Genomic DNA, 17,277 nt, shown 5'->3' on the forward strand with positions numbered 1-17,277 from the left:
GTTAGTAAGCAGGGCTCTGTAGAGTTTGTAGGTTGTAGAGAATAAAGAGGGAATGGTGGATGGCTAGAAAATGGAAGCACTAGTAGAGATAGTTTATAACATTGTCTGTGGAATGAGAAAAATAGGTAATAGAAAAAGGAAAAATCAGCACGAAGAGAACTTTTTCTTCAAGATTGGAGGAAGAGCATTATACATCCATTGAAAAGAGAGGTGAGCATTGGTGTCAGGGAGAAGGAAGATGTAGGAGATAGGGGTGTTTAGGAGTTGGAAAAGTAAGACCTTGAGTCAAGTGGAAGAGGCAGCGTCAGGGACATTAAGGACAGTTCTTCCTCTGGACTAGAGAATAAGAGAATTGATACAGAAAAAATAAGCAGACATCAAGGAAGGGTAGATCATGAGAGGAGTCCTTTTGTACCTTTTGTGTTGTTTTGATTATAAAGTAGAATAATCTACAAAAAAGTGAAAAATGCTTTATTTTCAACAGATAATCCATAGCGGTTTTTACTGTATTAAACTTACTTTGGTAGTGAAGTAAAAAACTCAAAGTTGTGAAACCTAATTGTAAAATAATTTACTTTAAGCTCTTTTTTTTAGTGTGATTAATTGGGAGACTAAATTAGCATCATATTTTATTTATAATCTCTTTTTATTTCTATTCCAGGATATATTTTAAGTGTTGTGCTATTAACCTTGCCCAGGCAGCATCTGGTTCAGCTTTACCTATATTTTTTGACTGCCCTGCTCCTCTATGCTGGGCATCAAATCTCCAGGTAAGAATGTGATCTCATTTTTGAAATGTATGACTGAATTTAAAGTTTTTCATTACTGAAAATATAGGTTTCGTGAACACTGTTAAGAAGCTATGGCTTTGCTAAGTATCCCAAACTGTTTTTTTAGTATTTGTTTCCTAAATAAATATTTTTGTATTGAATTAATAGCTGGGGTTATGCTTCAAATTTTATTTCTGCTTTTAAAAAAACGATCTTAACATGAAGTAAGCTTTGAGATTATGTTTACAGAGATACTTATGAGCTTTTCTAAATTACCTAAGGAAAGAATTTATAAAGACAAGCTGTAGAACATTTGAGCAATTATGGACTTGATTACTTTCACCATTTTAGGAAGGCAGTTTATGCTGCTTGAGAATCGGTGCAACCATGTATATAGTGGATTTATATAAATTATTTGGTGAGGTTCATGGTATAGCCCAGATGTTCTGCAACTTTTAATACTGTGTTAGCTTAGGTCTGCTAGTCTTAATTTTTAAGACTGTGGTCTGCTAGGGAAAATGAGCTTCCTCCTTTGGAACAGAGTGTTAAAATACAGGGAAACTAAAAGCCATACAGTAAATGTAATGGGCAGAAATAAATTTGCTGGGTATAATTTCTTTTCTTTTCTTTTCTTTTTTTTAAAGAGAGTGCATGTGTAAAATGTGGGGGGAGGGGACAGGGAGAGAATCTTAAGCAGACTCCACAGCCAGTGCAGTGTCCCATGCAGAACTTGATCTCACAATCCTGAGATCATAACCTGAGTCAAAATCAAGAGTCAAACACTCAACTGACTCAGCCATCCAGGCACCTCTAATTTTTTTAATCTTGTTTGAAATGTATAACCATAATGAAATATATTCCCAGTCCTAAAAAGAATGATGGTTACTTTGCATATTTAACAAGATGTAGCTGTCTGGAGGTCTGAAAAACAGATTTTGGTGTGGGCTTGAAAATCTTAAAATAGCATTTTTATATTACTAGAATTGAATGGTAGAAACTTTATTTACTCTCTGATTATAAAATAACACTGTTCACTATAGGTGACTTGGGAAATACAGAAATTTAAAGGCAGTAATAGTCAACTGAAATTACACCACCCAGAGAGAGACCTGTTAAAATTTTGGCATTTCCTTCCAATTATTTTTAATATCTTCCAGTTTTCACCACTTTCATGGATATGAAAGAGTGAAAGTAATAAAAGTCACTGACTCTCGTCTCTTGTTGTTCAAGTAGGACCTTCATCCTCCTTAATACTTACCCAGTTATTTCTCAGAAGCGCCAAAGTGCTCTGTAGAAACTCAGTCTTCTCACATTCCATTCCTCTCTTCCTGTCTGGCCAATTTCCTCTACTCAAAATGGTACTTGGAAGGTGGTGTTTTGCTCACTGACATCTGCAGTTTTGCCCAGGATATGTCCTCAGGTGTCAAATTTGCAAAATCTGGAGCTACCAGGGTAGTTCTACATTTCTTACAATCCTAACAGTGCTTCAACTGAGCTGCATTTTACCCTAAAGTGAAGACATGAGTTTTCTAATTTTGTGTCACACGAGTATGTCTTTGTGTCTTGGACTCCTTCATGGGAACATGAAGTAGATTTGTAGCATCTTTTTCCACATAGCTTAGAGTAGGAGTCCAGGGGCTAGTACTAACACAGACAACATGATGTCCTTCCCACTGCAGCACCACTGCAGCACCAAACCCTACATAGTCTCTTCCTGTGGCCTTTCCCAGGACACCTCTGAATGTGAGCTCAAGCTCCAGAGGTAGAGATACTTCTCTATCTTTATTCATTTTTAAGCAAAAATTGTGTCTGTAGAGTATAATACAGTAGAGTATATATGCTTTTGATTCATCATTTTTGTGTGTAGATGAGTGCCTGGCCACTTATAAGTGCCATATCTTTTGGATAAGTGGATGGGTGACTGGAGAGTTTCAAATACCATGTTCCTTATTTATTACTTTATAACCTCAGTGTCACTTACTAGAAAGATAGTTCTCAATTTCCTTACCTGTAAAATAGTGGTAATATCTTAAGGGGCTATTATAAAGATTCAGTAAGATAAAGCATATAAAGCTCTTAGCATAATTTTTGACATGTAAGTTCTCAGTGAATCTTTTTCCTTTTTTTGAAAAGTTTTTTAATTCCAATACAATTTTAATATACGGTGTTATATTAGTTTCAGGTGTATAGTACAGTGATTCAACAGTTCTATACAGTACTCAGTGCTTATGATAAGTGTACTCTGTAATCCCCATCACCTGTTTCACCTGTTCTCCCTCCCTCTGCCCACATCCCCTCTGGTAACTTTCAGTCTGTTCTCTATAGTCTGTTTCTTGGTTTGTCTCTCGCTCTCTTTTTTCCCTTTTGTTTTGTTTCTTGAATGCCACATATGTTTTTTAAATGTCTTTCTCTGTTTTGCTTAGCATCATACTCTCTAGCTCTATCCATATTGCAGACGGCAAGATTTCATTCTTTTTTTATGGCTGGATAATATTCCTGTGTGTGTGTGTGTGTGCGCACCACATCTCCTTTATCCATTCATCCATCAGTAGACAACTTGGGCTGCTTCTGCAATTTGGCTTTTGTAAATAATGCTGCAGTAAACGTAGGGGTGCATATATCCTTTTGAATTAGTGTCTTTGTAGCCTACTGTGAATACCCAGTAGTGTGATTACTGGATTGTAGGGTAGTTCTATTTTTTAATTTTATTTTTTTAAAGATTTTATTTGACAGACACAGCGAGAGAGGGAACACAAGCAGGGAGAGTAGGAGAGGGAGAAGCAGGCTTCCCGCCAAGGAGGGAGCCTGATGCTGTGCTGGGTCCTGGATCCCAGGGTCCTGGGATCATGACCTGAGCTGGAGGCAGATGTCTAATGACTGAGCCACCCTGGCTCCCCTATTTTTAAATTTTAGAGGAACCTCTATACCGTCTTCCGCATTGGCTGCTCCAGTTTGCATTCCCACCAGCAGTGCAAGAGGGTTCCTTTTTCTCCACATTCTTGACAACCCTTGTTGTTTCTTGTGTTTTTGATTTCAGCCATTCTGAAATGGTATGATGGGATATCTAGCAGTTTTGATTTTTTTTTCCCCCCTGCTGATGAGTGAAGCTGAGCATTTTTTCATGTGTCTATTGGCTATCTGTATGTTGTCTTTGAGAAATGACTGTTCGTGTCTTTTGCCCATTTTTTTAGTTGGACTACTTGTTTTTTGGGGTGTAGTGCTCAGTCATTTTTTTTTTTTTTTTTAGAGAGCAAGAGCTCGAGTGAGCAAACGGGTGGAGGAGCAGAGGGGGAAGGAAAGGGACAAGCAGACTGTGCACAGAGCACGGAGCCTGCCATGGGGCTTGATCCTGCGGCCCCTGACCACGACCCAGGCGAAAATCAAGAGTGCTCCCTCTGTGCTCAGTGAATTTTAACTAACATTCTTATGTTTTGTTTTTATTGAGCAGCAGTGTTTTATGAGCATTCTTTTAAAAATGACTTTAAATCAGAGTATTTCATGGTACCACTATAGAATGATAGCCCTTTAGAGTTGATATGGTTTCTTTGATTAATCTTCAAAATCCTAAACTTGAAGATAGAGGTATGAAAATTGTTGCTTTTATTATAATTCTGGATGAGAAAACAATGATCCTACCCTCTCCCTCATGCTTTTTTGGTTTCCATGTGGTTTAATGGTGTAGTGATGACTGAAAAACATGTAGCTTTGTTTTTATATATAGTATTACCATACAGACTTTTTTAGAGGTCAAACTTCTGTTATGTAAGGATAAAGAGAACCCTGACAATGTCACAAATGAAGACCAGCCTCTTTCTGACCATTCTTTTGGTGGAAGTTTTAACTTTTTATTTTTAATTTATAGGAATGTTTCTTCTAATGTTTAAAGTTTATTTTTATTAGAAAATTAAACTTATTTTAAGTAAAAAGAATTATAATAAAATTTTACAGTATACAAAAATATTTCCCATTTTTAATTTCATTTTGATCCTTATTAATAATCCTTTTGGATTTATAGAAGAAAAAAAATGAAGTGGGCAAATAGCTGGGAAGGAACAATCTCAGACTTTAACTTGAATAAGTTTTCTGATTGTTAGTGTATTCCTCATAGGGAGGCACATTGTTAAGGGAAAGAAAATGAATTTTAAATTCAGACTGGGTATGAACTAGTTTCACTACTTAGTATGTTACTTTGGTAAGTTGCTTTTTTGAAAATGTAAAGAAAGACAATGCCCATTTTATGGAGTTAGTTTTGTTATTAAACTAACAAATTTCAAGATGTTTTAGAATTTTCTAAATTCTAAGCATGTTTAGAATTTTATTATGCTGTATAGTATATGGTGCTGTCTCAAGTTTAGCAAGGATGTATTATCCTTAAATTATTCATAATATGTTACATTAATAAATATTGAGGCTTGAATGTATTACATTTATGAAATACTAAGGAAATACTAATTATGAAATTCTAAGGCTGAAGTTTTTAGTTTTAAAAAATGTAATGGTTCAGATTTCATGTGGCAACTTTATAACTATAAAGTTATAACAGCTTTTTTTTTTAAATAACAGTTTTAATGAGATAAAATTTACATACCTATTTAAAGGATATAGCTCTACAGCTCAATGGTTTTAGTATGTTCACAGAACTATGGAAACCATCACTATGATTGATTTTAGAACATTTTCATCACTCCAAAAAGAAACCCTGCACCCATCCATGGTCACTCCCCATTTTCCATTAATCTTCTTCCCCTCAAGCCTAGACAACGGTCAGTCTATTTTCTGACTCTATGGATTGGCCTATTGGGGACATTTCACAGAGACACAGTATGTGGTCTTGTGCCTTGGCTTCTATCACTTAACATGTTTTTAAGGTTCATCCATATTGTAGCATGTATCAGTACTTTTTCTGTCCAAATCATATTCTGTTATATGAATATACCACACTTTGTTCGTCTATTTATTGATGGACACAGGTTCTTTACACTTTTTGGCTAATATGAGTAGTGCTGTGAACATTATGGGTAGGTTTTGTATACTGTTTTTTCTTGGGCATATACTTTAAGGTGAAATTGCTGGATCATATGGTATCTGTGTTTAACCTTTTGAGGAACTGCGGTACTATTTTATCTTCCTCTTTTTTTTTTTTTTTTAAGATTTTATTTTTAATTTCTACACCACATGCAGCTCCAACCTACAACCCCAAGATCAAGAGTTGCATGCTCTACCTGCTAAGCCAGCCAGGTGCCCCTGCCATTCTATTTTCCAAAGTCGTACTATTTTTACCAACAATGTATGAAGGTTCAGTTTCTCCATATCCGTGCCAACACTTGTTAAAATCTGTCTTTGTTAGTATAGCCATCATAGTAAGTGTGACATGATATTTCATCTGGTTTTGATTTGCACTTCACTGTAGGCTAATGATATTAAGCATTTTTTCATGTGTTCATTACCATTTATAAATCTTTTTAGAGAAATGTTTATTCAGATCCTTTGCCAGTTGTTTAATTGGATTGTCTTTTTTTATTATTGGGTTGTAATACATCTCAATTCTAGATAGAAGTCCTTTATCAGTTATATGATTTACAGATATTTTTCACCATTCAGTCTAGTTATATCAAGGCAGAGTGTAGTATGGTACTAAGAAGGAAAATCAGTATTTGGCTAATTTAAGTAATTAATTATTTAAGTAATTTATTTGGTACTTCAGAAACTGGCTATATAAAAAGTTATTGCAAATTGAAAATTTCATAAGCTCTTGAAAAGCTGGGTTTCTCTTTTCCCTTAAGGCATGTACTCAGATAGGGGCACCTGGGTGGCTCAGTTGGTTAAACATCTGCCTTTGGCTCAGGCCATGATCCCAGGGTCCTGGGATCCAGCCCCACATCGGGCTCCCTCCTTAGTGCACTGAGTCCGCTTCTCCTTCTGCTCCTTCCTCCACTCAAATAAATACATCTAAAAAAAAAAAGACATGTACTCAGATAATGAAGCTGATTACCCTTAAGTGAATAAAAACTTGTTTAGAATATGTCTAGAATGGATATTGCTTATAGTTCAGAGGAATTAAACTTTAGAAAATCTGTGACCTCAGTTGATGTAGTATGAACATTTAATATTTTATTTTCTATGTTTCAGGTTCCTTAACTCTTAAAATTACTAAACGTGTTTTTCATTTTGAGTAATGTAAGGAATATATTTTCCAGGATCAATCCTACTTTAAAATTGAGACTATCCAGAACTATAGGAGAAAAAAGAAAAACTTGACAACTGACATGACCTTTCCTATGGGGGTATGGTCTTGATTTACATCACAGTTGTGTGTTTTTCTCTAAAATTTTTAAGCTCTAGTATTCTTTTTTTAAATTATTTTTTAAAGATTTTGTTTATTTATTTATTTGAGAGAGAGAATGAGAGAGAGAGAGAGAGAGCATGAGAAGGGGAAGGGTCAGAGGGAGAAGCAGACTCCCTGCCAAGCAGGGAGTCCCCTGTGGAGGACGATGTGGGACTCGACTCAAGGATCATGACCTGAGCCAAACGCAGGCGCTTAACCAGCTGAGTCATCCAGGCACCCCTAAGCTCCAATATTCTTAAATTCCTTGTTTTATTGTTAGATTTATGAACTAACATGTCTGTTTTGTATGTGTGTAAGTTGAATTAGGAGACCCTGGGTTTCATAAGATTGAAAGTATACTCCTTTTCATCCTGGTCTCTGGTATATAAGTAGGATTTCAAATGTAAAACTTCCCCAAAAGTTATTTGTATGTAAAATACAGATAATAAGCTCCCCATTTCACGAAAGTTTGTCTCATTTAAGGTTTCTCTGTTACAGGACTATTAGCATTTCGGGCCAAGTCATGCTTTGCTCTGGGGACAGTCTTGTGTATTATAGTATGTTCTGCTCCCTAGATCACAGAGCACACCCTCTCCAGCAGTTGTGAAACCACACAGTATCCCATTGCCAAATATGCTTACCTGAGGAACAAGATTTTCCTCTGTTGAGAACCACTGCTGTTAATAAATGATATAAATGAATTTTATCATTCTATACCCAGCTTTTAATTTTGACAGGAATAAAATTGACACATTTCAGTGTTTTATATATTTTCTTCTTTTGAACATTATCTGCTCCAGACACTAAATATTTCTGTAGGGGGTCACAAAGAAGCTAAGAAAGAACAGTGTAAGTAAATGAACAATTACTAGCACATTGTTTAGGGTAGATACTCAAATCCAGTGTTAAGAACATCTCAGTATCTGGGATCCCTTAAATTGCAGTGCCTTTTGTTTGCACATATTGCATAAGAAAGCTTTGAGAGCTCACGGCTTAATTCTCTGTAAAAGTAGATTAGGTTTCTCTGGAATTAACAGTGTGAAAGCATTAAATGGCCAGAATGTACAAATTGTTCTAGGTTGTTAGGTTCCTTAAGAGATTGTTACAGGGTCAGTTGGTGAGTTTTGGTAAGCTTCTAGATTTTGTTGTTGTTACTTTTTTTTTTTTTTTTTGTAATTTGTATGCTTCTCCTTATAGCAAGAATTTTTCTAATTGCAAGCTATCCTTGAGGCCCTTTTCATATATCTCACACATTCGTATGCCCCCAAACAGTTTTAGTCACTGGAGAATAGGCTAGCACCAGGGATCAGAGAAGTAGATTTTCAGTGTTTATTAGTGCTCGGGGTTGATTGTTGTATTGCACAAATTGCACAAATGAAAAAAGTTTAAGAAAGGAAGGATTTTTTTCAGTTATAAGTAGATGGCAGGGATTCTTGCTTCTGACCAGTCTAATATATTTTACTATTTAAATGTTCTAGATTTAAAAAAAAAAAAAACTTTTAAACAGCTTTAAAAAAATCTAAATTGAAAAATCAAATACTGCTTTTGAACGTTTCATCTGATTCAGTTTTTTTTTTATTTTGACAGACAGAGACCACACAAGTAGGCAGAGAGGCAGGCAGATAGAGAGGAGGAAGCAGGCTCCCTGCTGAGCAGAGAGCCCGATGTGGGGCTTGATCCCCGGAGTCACCACCTGAGCCGAAGGCAGAGGTTCAACCCACTGAGCCACCCAGCTGCCCTCATCTGATTCAGTCTTAAAAGAATTGTTCAATTTTTTTAAAAATTAGAATTTCATGGCTATTGCATCAGATTAATTTTTGGCCTAAAATGACTCATGGAATTTTGCATAATACCTTCTCTGGATCCTTCTTATTTGGCTTACGTCTTATTTACATTGTGAGTGGCCCACTCTATTGAGACACTTGAGTAATCAAGTTTTCATTCTCAGTGTGGGGTGCTGTGAAGTCGTTCATAACTTAGATATAGAGATCTTTGTTCAAACATTGATTCGTGTTTTAGTTCTTCCATACAGTTTGGGATGCAGTCCAGATTCTTCTTTCAGAAGGGACAGCTCATTGTTCCTTCTGAGACCAGTAGTTCAGCCCTCACTGAAGCCACTGCCCTGGCTCTAGCAAGCCTAGCTCAGCTGGCCCAAAGAGGGATTACAGGCTTTCTGGGGTGGGGCTTACTGCTGAGTCAGCCAAACAGGGAGGATTTTGAAGGACTGTCTTGATAGATAGGAGTTGAACAAAGGAGAAAGGGTCTAAGTTGTCTAGAGAAGGTGTTAATTTCTATTGGTTCAGTGGCTCAGGTCGCACATAAATAGGGGAGGTTGCAGCATTGAGGAGAGCTATTCTTAGGGTCCTAGAGGATTGCACCACAGAGAGCTAATGGGAGGAAGCTGCTTAATACCATGGTGTTGTCATTAGGGCCTGAAGGTTGGTTATTCTTCTGGAAGGCACATCTCCCTTAGTGTCCTATAATCTTGTCAAATCACAAAGTCATGAAGTATGGATACCGAAAAAGAATTAAAATGAAAATCATTCTCTGTTTTTATAGCATTTATCACAACTGTAATTAATTATTAGATTAAATAGTATGTTTGATGTTTGTTTTTCTTTCTGGTTTGTTAAACTCCATGGCTAACAGGTTTGTGTCTCTCTTGTCTGTTGTAGTGTTCCCAGAGAGTAGCGGTGTGCTAGCAACATATTATGTATATAGTAAATTCTTTTTGAGGTTAAAAGGAAAAAGTATAGAGAATGTTAATTTTCCTTACAAATTTCATTATGTGAAGTTAGAATTTCTTAAAAGGCAAAGAAGCTGTAAAAAAAGGTAAACTATAGTAGGAAACAATACAAAAGAGTTAAATGTTTCAGCAATAAGAAATTGTGAATAGTGTTTGCTGTGTTATATATAAAACATCACTAATATGATGACAAAAGCAAACAAGGGAGAGAGGACATGTCAAGGAACCCAACCCTGCAATTTCTCTTCCCTCCCCCATCCCACTTGAGATTGCTCCTGGGGACTGAGCCCTTTGGGAGCAACTTTCGGCTCTTCCTGAGAGAGAGAAGTAGAGCTTTTGTAGGTACCCCTATTGCCCTTTTATTGAATTGACATAAAATTGAAGTGAACAATTCATTGGTATATATTAAATTCGTAATGTCATGCAACCATCACCATTATCTAATTCCGGAATATTTTCATCACCCCATGGTAAAACTCAGTACCTGTTATGTGTCCTTTCCATTTTCCTATCCCCCAGGCCCTGCAAGCATCAATCTGCTTTTTGTCTTTGTGGGTTTTCCCTCTTTGTAAATGGACCTATTGGAGAGGGTTCTGCTGTGGCCACAAAGAAATTATTTGGCTTTAGAGGCCTAGGACTCAGGTTAGAGCTCTTTCAAATATAGATTTCTTTCTTTAATAGTATTTTCAAAGACTTCATGAATGTTAAGTGATATTTTATGTGTATTTTAATTTATATTTCATAATTCTCTCAATTCTTCAGTTTTCTGTCCCCAAACTTTGTAAAATATGATAAATTCACATTGATAGTTACCTAGTAATCAGGTATGCATATGTAATTTGCATATATAGTATTTATGCCTCTCACAGTTTCAACCACTGATGTCTGGACTGGGTAGTCCTTTGTTGTGGGGCTGTCCTATGCACTGTAGAATGTTGTGGCAGCACTCTTAATCTAGGCCCTCACAGCAGCCCCAAGCCCTTCTAAATTGTGACAACTAAAAATGTCTCCAGACATTGCAAACTGTCTGTCAGGGTCAAAATCACCCCTGATTGACAACCACTGCATTAAAATCATTGTTCTTGAGAATTTCAGTAAAAAGAGACTATTTGCTATAAATAGTCATCAAAGAATGATAGAGAATTGCCAAATCACCCATGAATCTAGGTCCATTATTGATTTTTTATAATTGTCTCCCAAACTACTTCCATTCATAAAATATATTTTAGTTTTTAATTTTGATTTTTTTTTTGTTTTTTTTTTTTGTTTTTTTTTGTCAGTACTCTCCTTGCGGATTTATGTAAGAGTCATGTCTTATTTGGCTGTGCTACCCTAAAGGATTTCAACTTTATTGCCTAATAGGAAGTAATTTCATGATAAAAGTAAATATAGCCATGGATTTGTTCAGATATACTAGAAACATTCAAACTGTTTTAAGTACAATGAACAAAACATTCAATAATTGAAGAAGAGAATTTTTTTACACAAATTTCCTTATCTGTTGTCAGGAACTTAAGACCATAATCTTCTAGTGTTACTACTTAGCTTACTGATAGTAAGTTAAGTTTTTCTTTCCTGTGCTTCCTGGATGTGCACTGGAAGTTCTGTTTTCTGTTTGTAAAGGCTCTTTCCTACGTATATCTTATTTCTCAGTACTCACATGTTAAATGAATTCAATTTTAAAAGAAATAGTAGATGTGATTTAAAATTTATTACAAAATGGGGCGCCTGGGTGGCTCAGAAGGTTGGGCATCTGCCTTCAGCCCGGTCATGATATCAGGGTCTTGGGATTGAGCCTGGCATTGGGCTCCTTGCTTAGCAGGAGGCCTGCTTTCCCACTCTCTGTGCCTGCCTCTGCCTACTTGGTGATCTCTCTCTCTGTCAAATAAATAAATTTTAAAAAGTCTTTTAAAAAAATTTGCTTCAAAATAAATCTTAGCTTTCTTACATGTTATAAACCTAATTATAGATTCTTGAAAGAATCAAAAGTGACAGTTTTTAAGGGTTGTTCTGCTGTGAGCCAGTTTTCTAACTAGTTTGTGATTTACTTGTAACTAAGTACAAGTGGGGATAAAACTTTGGGGAAAATAAGATAGGCAGGATGGTGGAAGGGAGCCAAAAGAGGGGAAATTTGATGTAATACTATTGATGTAGTATTATCAGTTAAGCAGTAGGGTTGAGGGATGGTGTCTCAGTGTTTTTTTGTTTTTTTGTTTTTTTTTTTACTGGGAATAGTTATTTAATAATGCCTTGGGAAGAAAGAAAATCCCATAAAGTAGTGCTTTGGCTGTCTTTTCTGCATCATAAAATTCACTTTTTGGTAAATTCTGATCCAGTGCATAGAAGAAGGAAATGAAGTCCATCCTTACATAATTCTTTATACCTAATTTTTTTCTCATATATACGGAGAGAGATGTCATTAACATAATACTATGCTTTTTATAAGAATACTGTACTTTAGCTGCTTTTCTTTTCCGTATGTGCTTGGAGTGTATCTAAAACATTTTTACTATTTTACTTATTTAGGGACTATGTCAGGAGTGAACTGGAGTCTGCCTATGAAGGACCAATGTATTTAGAACCTCTCTCCATGAATCGGTTTACCACAGCCTTAATAGGTAAGTATTATAAAAGAATTAAAAGTATAGGTGGGGATCAGTTAGTTTTACTGTCTTCTTTACATGCTTAAAATCATACATAGTCTATAGGTACTTGTGTTTTTTAATGATATTTTAACTATTTAGAAGGTTAATAAAGCTGGTTATTATTTTGTGAGATTAAAGTTAAATATATAATGTTTTAAAGTTATTTATTGTTATTGAAAGCCATCACTGTGGTCAAAAATAAATTGCCAGAAACATCAAGAACTTGAGACATGATTGAAGTATTTAGGTAGCACAATGTTAAAAATAGGCATGTTGGCTAATAACCCCAAACAATGTAGATACAGTCCAAAGTGACACTACCTATGTGACAATTGCAAAAAAGGAAGTGAGAGAAAACCTATTTTGTGACTCTTAAACTCATCCATCTAGAGGATGATAAAAGGTTGAATATTAGAAAAGGAGGATTTCTGTTGAGAGCTCTTTTCTCTGAAATACCTCCCCAACCGTTCACATGTCAAGAATTCAGCAGTAGACTATTTGGAGAGTCACATGTCTTCTGTGGCTTAGGGGGGATACTGTGAACTGGTGTCTGACCCAGCCTGTAAAATCTCAAGCTGCGCCATCTAAAATTAGCTACATGTAGCTATTGAAATGTGGCTAATCCAAATTAAGATACACTGTAAGTCTAATACACCCAATTTCTAAGACTTCGTATAAAAAAGGTTGCAAAATGTCTTGTTAATTTTTTAATGTATGTTGAATGTTTATGTGATAATATTTGGGGTATATTAGGTTTAATAAAATATATTGTTAATTCCACCTGCTTTTTTGTTGTTGTTGTTCTTGTTTTATTTTTTTATAAAATGAGGCTACCAGAAGGTTAAAAAATTAAAAATGTGGCTCATAATATAATTCTAATAAGATATCAGTGCCAGCAGTGGGCTGGCTGGCTCTTGAATTTTCTGACCGTGGATGTAGTGAAAATGTCTTGTGGAGTTCTCTTGTATCTTCTAATGTATGTGGGCAAACGGTATTAGTTTCCTGTGAACTAGAAAAGGGCCCCCAAGAGTTCATGGGATTTTTTTAGGTCCTTCTAAGAGAGCCTTTAGAAGGATAAGAAGACTTCAATGGGGATTGAATTTTCAGGAGTTAAGACAAGAACTGAAAACGGAGGGTATATAACAAGCAGTAAGGTTAGGAGAGCCACAGTGATGGGAACAATCTCAGAAGAACCCACACAAATGCACAGGAGAAAAGACAAGGAGTTAAAAAAATTTTTTAAGTCGGGGGGCAGTACGTATGGGGAGTGAGTGGAGGGTCAGAGGGAGAGAGAATCTTAATCTAAGCAGGCTCCATGACGGGTGCAGAGCCCAGCGCAGGGCTCTCGATCTCATGACCCTGAGATCATGACCTGAGTAGAAATCAGGAGTCAAAGCTTAACTGACTGAGCCACACAGGCGCCCCAAGGCGATTTTTTTATGCTCCAGCTTCATGTGCACCCACACCCTATCATTGTAAGAGCATAGGCAAGTAAGAATTTCCTACTTCTCTCTCCTTCTTCCCTACATGCTTCAACCCTGGATAAGTCAGGAAGAGTGGGCATTGGTGCTCTTAGAGAAAGAAGACAAAGCCTGTCATCCGCTTCCCACCTCTCTCACAATTGTGGGTTTTCAGTCTTTAGCCCTGTAGGAGGCCTGAGCTGTGGAGTAAGGGAAAGGCCTCAACTTTAAATCAGTTTCAGAGTATTGGCTATTGTTCAGTTGAGACTATAACCTCAGCTAGATGAGAAAAATTACAGGACTTGCCTTAGGGACAGGGGAACACTAGTCTTCACAGAGTGGATTTTAAAAGACAATAAGAGAAAAAAATGCTGAGTTATGACTGTATCCTAGGAGTTGGTATATTCAATAGTGGTAACATTCAGTGTGAAAATACAGCTGACCCTTTAACAACACAGATTTGAACACGTGGGTCATCCACTTAAAATCCAGTACTGTTAATGTATTTGCTTTTCCTTATGATTTTTTAAAATAATATTTTCTTTTCCTTAGCCTGCATTATTGTAAAAGTACAATATGTATTACATATAAAACACAAAATGTGTATTAATTGACTGTTTATGTTACTGGTAAGAATTCCAGTCAACAATAAGCTATGTTAGCAGTTAAGTTTTTGGGGAGCCAAAAGTTATGCAGGTGTTTTCAACTGTGCAGCTTGTTGGTCCCCCAACCCTTGCATTGTTTAGATGTCAGCTATATTTGCTAGGTCAGAAAGCTTGTCAAATATTATTTTTTATTCTGTGATGGATGCAATATAGTATAAATTTGAAACATCTCCTTAAATTTTCCTATCAGTGGCTATGATCCTCTGTTTAACCAATTAAGATTCAGTTAATTGGAAATAAAATCCATAAGTAAGTATTTTCTACTCATTTTTTCCACTTCATTAATGAACTTTTAATGAAAAACTGAGTAATATTGATATGCCATCATTTCTTAGAGTTGTAGACTTCTTGGAGCTATTTCTAATAGTGGAATTTTGACATTAAGAGCTTACTTTGTGATTTTGATTTATTCAGAATTGCTGATTGGAATAGGCACATCAACTTAAACAGCTTCCAGTTCTTCTGTTGCTGCAGGAAAGATTTCCACTCCTTTTTTTCCACCTAAATAGGAGGAGAAGTGGTCTTCTCTTATAGAGGATCCTAGCCTATGAGTCATATTCTTCTATGAAAGAAGATAAATGAAGGCTGTAACCCCAGAGTTGAGTACTGAATGTGCTGGCTTAGACTTGGGGGAATTTTCGGAGTGTAAAGGAAGTTTACATCATGCTGAACAAGGAAATTTAAATATCAGCTATGAGTACAGTGAGAGAAATAAGATATGCCAGGGTAAAAATTCCTAATCATTCCTAATGTTAAAAGCATTTCCTCCAAGTACTTTCTTTTAGAGTTTTTGCTAATTTTTTTTAAAAGATTTTATTTATTTATTTGACAGAGATCACAAGTAGGCGGAGAGGCAGGCGGTGGGGTGGGGTGGGGGGTACAACAGGCTCCCTCCTCAGCAGAGAGTCCAATGTGGGGCTTGATTCCAGTACCCTGAGATCATGACCTGAGCCGAAGGCAGAGGCTTAACCCATTGAGTCACCCAGGCGCCTCGAGTTTTTGCTAATTTTTTAATCAAAGAAATACACTTATTTTTAAAAGCCAAGGCCTACCACAATTTTATGATGAAAATTCGCTCTGTCCTGCACCACACCTCTCTACAGTCCTGTATCAATTCTCCAGAGGCCTTTCTCCTTTCTAAGTCACAATCATATCTTCCCTGCTATTACCTCTTTTGTTCTCTGGAAATTCTGTCAACTCCTCCTACATTGACTCCCTAATTATCTTACTGTTCTGTTTTCCTTCCTCTCTCTCTGTCTTTTGTTTTACTTTCCGAGGTTTCCCAACTTTATCTTCCATCCCTTTTGTTGTACCTTTTTTGTTTTATATTTTTAATATCCAGGAACTTGTTTTCGTTGAATGCTTCTTTTTACTAGGACAGCCTTTTTATTTCTTCGATATATCATTTATCTATTTGAAGCTCTCTTTGATTCCTTGAATTATCCATTTCCCCTGAGATCTTTCTTCTCTTTGTTTTGGTCTTTGTGTGTCATGGGATAGTAGTGTTTCTCAAACCTGGATTTGAAACACCTGGTTATATTAAACAAGGATTTATAAATCCTGATGCCTAGGCCTCACTGAGGCTGATTAAAGCATAAGTTTTACTTAAATACCTAGGAGTCCTTGACTGATCATTTGTATTAAAGTAAGTTAAGTTGTTGATTGGAATCTTTAGATTTACCAGCTGGCATGTTTCACAGTTGATGGTCAAGTGGAATTGGCTGGTTTTGAGTATTTGTATGTGTTTTTACTTGGACTTGATCATCTTCCCGGAAAAGGAATCTTTCTGTCTGTCCCTTGTAGGGGAGGCTGTTGTTAGAGACTAGAATGTGTGACAATAAACATGGCAGCAGTGCTTGGATATCTAGAGAGATCTTATCTCTCAGAGTGCAGGCTTTTGTGTTAATCCCCTCTTTTCATATGGGCATCTCACTTCTGCTTTGGTGTCCAGGAACCTGTTCTTGTTCTCTTCAAGGTGTAGGCTTTGGTCTTCCTTCTAGGGTATGGGAAAGAGTAGTGGCTGGTAAAGTTAATTGCCTGCTATCTCTTCATTCTCTGTTCTTTAAAATGTTCTCCTAATTCAATTGATGGCCTGTCCTCTGCTTTTTGTTTTTTGTTTGTTTTTAGTAATATGGGTTTTCCTCCTTTTATGCCTTTATGGCTATTTTTCACATTATTTAAATATCAGCTCTTTAAAGGTGAAGATTAATACTTGGTGGAAGAAAATACTACATGTTACAACATGGTCTTTTTTTTTCTTTTTTTTTTTTTACAATGTGGTAGATTTTTAATAAATGTTCAGCTTTGTGTAAAAATGAATGCCATTTTTGTATTCTTTTTTTTTTTTTAAGATTTTATTTATTTATTTGACACAGAGAGATCACACGTAGGCAGAGAGACAGGCAGAGTGAGGGGGGGTAGGCAGGCTCGATCCCAGGACCTGATCATGACCTGAGCCAAAGGCAGAGGCTTTAACCCACTGAGCCAGCCAGGCGCCCCCATTTTTGTATTCTTTTAATAGTAATATAGACTGAACACAAAACTAAAATCTCAGAGCATTGTTTTGCTTTTCATTGGCAAGAAGGAAGAGAAATTGACTCAATGATTCTCAAGTTAATCTGGCAGATAACAGGTTCAGGGATTTTCACAAAATTCTAAAGGGATCT

The 17,277-nt window shown here is 36.3% G+C and overlaps 1 protein-coding gene across 2 annotated transcripts in view; it reads left to right on the plus strand.

Annotated features, from left to right (window-relative positions):
- The window catches only part of RNF145 (ring finger protein 145), a 54,075-nt gene that overhangs the window by 14,192 nt on the left and 22,606 nt on the right, over positions 1 to 17,277 (plus strand). For both annotated transcript variants that reach the window (XM_045075648.1, XM_045075649.1), the window contains 2 exons: positions 662 to 770; positions 12,368 to 12,459. In XM_045075648.1, coding sequence (XP_044931583.1) covers positions 662 to 770; positions 12,368 to 12,459 — 201 coding nt within the window. The remainder of the gene's footprint in view (positions 1 to 661; positions 771 to 12,367; positions 12,460 to 17,277) is intronic.

This window comes from Mustela putorius, unplaced genomic scaffold (assembly GCF_011764305.1).
Source record: "Mustela putorius furo isolate JIRA1106 unplaced genomic scaffold, ASM1176430v1.1 tig00000145_pilon_pilon_pilon, whole genome shotgun sequence".
In the NCBI taxonomy this organism is placed as follows: domain Eukaryota; kingdom Metazoa; phylum Chordata; class Mammalia; order Carnivora; family Mustelidae; genus Mustela; species Mustela putorius.